Here is a 3546-nt window from a genome sequence, read left to right as displayed (position 1 = left end):
TATTGTACATTTGATGTAATAAAGTCTCATGAAGACTCTTGCTTGTAATTGCTTATTCATTAATAAAAAGTTGAAACGTTCATTCATTCTTCCTTGTCTGTTTGAAGCTTTATGATAAAACATTAGTCTTTAGTCCATAAACAAACTTAACAACTTGCGAAGAGACTAATGTAGATTTGCATGAAAAACTTTTCGTAGTATGTTTAAAACGATATATTCGTAATCTAAGGGTCAAAGGACTATTGACCTCAGTCTGATTGTTAGAAGAATCTATGATGTCTGGTTATGAGGCATTGAGAGTTGGAGACTCTATAGTTCTTCTAGGTATCTTTCGAAGGTACTGAATTGACCAGTGCACTTCTAGAGACAAGATAAGAACAAACCATTTAACCTCTTATGTCTCGAAGTCACTACGTATGAATTGCATCGTGCTTACCTTAATCCTGAAATGAGACATGCCATTTCACACCTTACGTATTCTCATTTGAGAAAGTCAAAGTTCGGACTCACTATGTGATTCCGAACAAGGCCTATTGGTGAAGTACTAAGTTGTGAGAATGTCATGAGTAACTTTGTGAAGATCTCATAGATATGGAATTCATGTACAAGATTGCTGAAATGCAATATATATCACCTCATGCTTTGTTCCTTGGAGTGTGAATAAATGAACTGGCCAGTGTCCAAATTGAGTCCTGACTCTTTTGGATGAAACAATGTGACTTGTTAGCACTTCGTCAATACATTGTTTCTAACTTATTCACACGCGACAAAGGAGTTGAGGAAATAACAGCTAGAGGGGTAAAATGGTAATTTTGTAAATCCCGACTAGCTGATGATATTCATGAAGGGTAAACACTGATAATATTCTGTGGATCCACTCATTACAATTAGGTTCAATTCTTGAGTAGAAAATAAATTCATTTGAACCGAGAGATTTTCAGTGTCAACTCTTTAGTGGAGTCAGTTGACATTAAGCTAAACTTGGAAAAGGTTTTGTGAACTTTTGAGTCCAAGTGTTTAGCTCAAGCTTTGTTCATTTGGATCCATGAGGTCACTGTCACGAATCACATCGAGTAGGAATAGTTAAACTGGAAGCTAAGTCAAAACAAGAACGAAAATTGTCAAAGGGTATTTTTGTCTTTTGAGACATAGGATGAAATGAATGTCAATAATTTTTTTGACATGGTCATTTGATGATATGCATCACTCGGCCAAAATTAGATTCATTGGGCCTTGTGAATTAATTTCATTTCATAAGAATTTTATTGAAAATTCTTAATGGGCCTTTCTCATGTTGTCATGAACAAATGAAGAAGCTACTAGAAGCTCCTTCTAGAGTGAAATAGGCGCCCAACATACCCAAAGAAAGAGAGAATATTTTGTGCATAAATGTATCAAGATACTTGCCAAAAGAAAAAGAGGAAACAAATTTCCCATGCATGCATGAGGATATTCGGCCAAGAGAGAGTCAAAGGCAAGGCATGGAACAAAATAGGAAACAAATTAAGGCTTCTAGAATGCCTTGTTGGCCGTGTGACTCTATGAAGGAAAGAGGGAAATTGGCTCATGAATATGTGATATTCTATAGAAGAGGAAACTACCTTATAGAAGGTGAGACCTCTCCTATAAATAGGAGCCTCATTCCACACATTTCATTCATCCAAGTTTAAGAGATTTGAGAGACTCTCTCTCTAGAACTTGGCCGATCCTCTCTCTCGGTTTTTGTTTTGGCACCTAGGTCCTCATTTGACCTAGTGTTTAGCTCTGCGACTTCAAGACTCGTTTTTAAGTTGTAGTGTTTAAAGTGCCCACTCACTAATTCCTTTTCTCTCGAGTGATTTAGTGATAGAAACTTTCGTGGTTGCTTGAGTTGCCGCGGAAGGAAGAGAGACGTGCTGCGAGGGGAGACGAACGTTGCAACCTTTTTCCAAAAGCTTCTCAACGTTCAAGCGTCTAAAAAGGTTAGTAAACTTTGATGCTCATATTAGTTTTTGTAGAAAATAGAAATTAGTTCTGTAAATTATTAGTTCCGCAGATTAGGAGTTAGTTTAGGAGTCAGTTTTCTACCGATAGATATCAGGATTAGTTTGTTTATTAGTTCTTATTTTTATGTTTTAGTTGTTACACTTGTATCTATAAATTTCAGCCTTGAGGCTACGATCAATATATCAGAAAATTCTTTGAAACTTACAAGGTATCAGAGCTGACCAAACACAGATCCCAAAAATCCCAAAACCAACTCTCACGATGGAAAAAACCCTTCTAACCAACCCAAAAAAACCATCCCCTATCATTGGTGAGACCTCTCATACGTCTATGCACATCACAGTGCACCGACTAAATGGTAGCAACTACCTAGAGTGGTCTCAATCGGTAAAACTTGTTGTTGATGGAAGAGGGAAGCTAGGGTATCTCACCGGAGAAGTGAACGCACCAAAGGAAGACGACGATGGCTACAACCACTGCAGATCGGAGAACTCACTCGTGACAGCGTGGCTTCTCAATTCCATGGACAGTGCAATCGCCAAACCTCATCTATTTATTAAATCTGCCAGAGAGGTGTGGGAATCCGTGAAGGAGACCTACTCTGATCTGGAAAATTTTTCTCAGATTTTTGAACTAAAAACCAAGCTTTGGGAGTAAAAACAGGGAAGCCGGACTGTGACGGTGTACTACAACGAGATGGTAGCAATTTGGCAAGAACTCGATCAGTGCCACAATGAAGAGTGGGAAAGCCCGGTTGACTACACTCGGTTCAAGACACGTGAAGAAAACGATCTAGTCTTCATGTTCCTCGCTGGGGTCAATCAAACTCTTGATGAGGTAAAAGGAAGAATCCTCGGGAGAAGGCCACTACCATCCATCCGAGAAGTGTTCTCTGAGATCCGACTGGAGGAGAATCGCTGGAAGATCATGTACACAAATGAATCTGCCGAGCCGGTGAATGAAACCTCAGCCTTATTTGTTCGAGGAGGACAGGAGGGCAACAAGAAGAAACCATGGTGTGATTTCTGCAAGAAACTTTGGCATACAAGGGAAACGTGCTGGAAGATTCATGGAAAGCCACCCGGAGACAAGAAGAAACCGGAGAGAGCCTACCAGACCGCTGCTGAAGATCCACAAAGAGTCACAAGTCAACTCGAGTCAACCGACCTTCACAAAGGATCAGATTGAGCAACTCCTGAATCTACTACAGACCACTCAAAATCTTCCCAAGCCTGTTATCCCATCCTGCTCCTTTGCACAAGACGGTAGAAAATTGTTTATTGCTACTTTTCTATGTTCTAAGTTCCATAACACCTGGATCCTCGATTCAGGTGCTATTGACCATATGACTGGAAATTCTAGCTCATTTACCACATATAAACCTAGTGTAGGAAACAGAAAAGTTCGAATTGCCAATGGATCCTTTACTGCCATTGCCGGACTTGGTGACATAACTATTTCACCTTCTCTGACCCTATCTAAAGCCCTACATGTTCCCAATTTAGCCTGCAATCTTATTTCCATTAGCAAACTTACCCGAGATCTAAAATTCCAAGCTAA

General features: G+C 39.6%; 1 protein-coding gene across 1 annotated transcript; it reads left to right on the top strand.

The window, feature by feature from the left end:
- The first annotated feature begins 2316 nt into the window (after positions 1 to 2316).
- Positions 2317 to 3174, top strand: LOC149402223 (uncharacterized). Its single transcript, XM_089608275.1, has 2 exons — positions 2317 to 2559; positions 2650 to 3174. The coding sequence occupies exons 1-2, from the start codon at positions 2317 to 2319 to the stop codon at positions 3172 to 3174; spliced, it is 768 nt and encodes a 255-aa protein (XP_089464401.1).
- Positions 3175 to 3546: the final 372 nt, after the last annotated feature.

This window comes from Urtica dioica, chromosome 3 (assembly GCF_054948205.1).
Source record: "Urtica dioica subsp. dioica isolate 48M chromosome 3, U.dioica_male_clone48M_v1_H2, whole genome shotgun sequence".
Taxonomy (NCBI): domain Eukaryota; kingdom Viridiplantae; phylum Streptophyta; class Magnoliopsida; order Rosales; family Urticaceae; genus Urtica; species Urtica dioica.
Note: the sequence above shows the minus strand (reverse complement) of the source record. Positions and strands in the feature narration are given on the sequence as shown.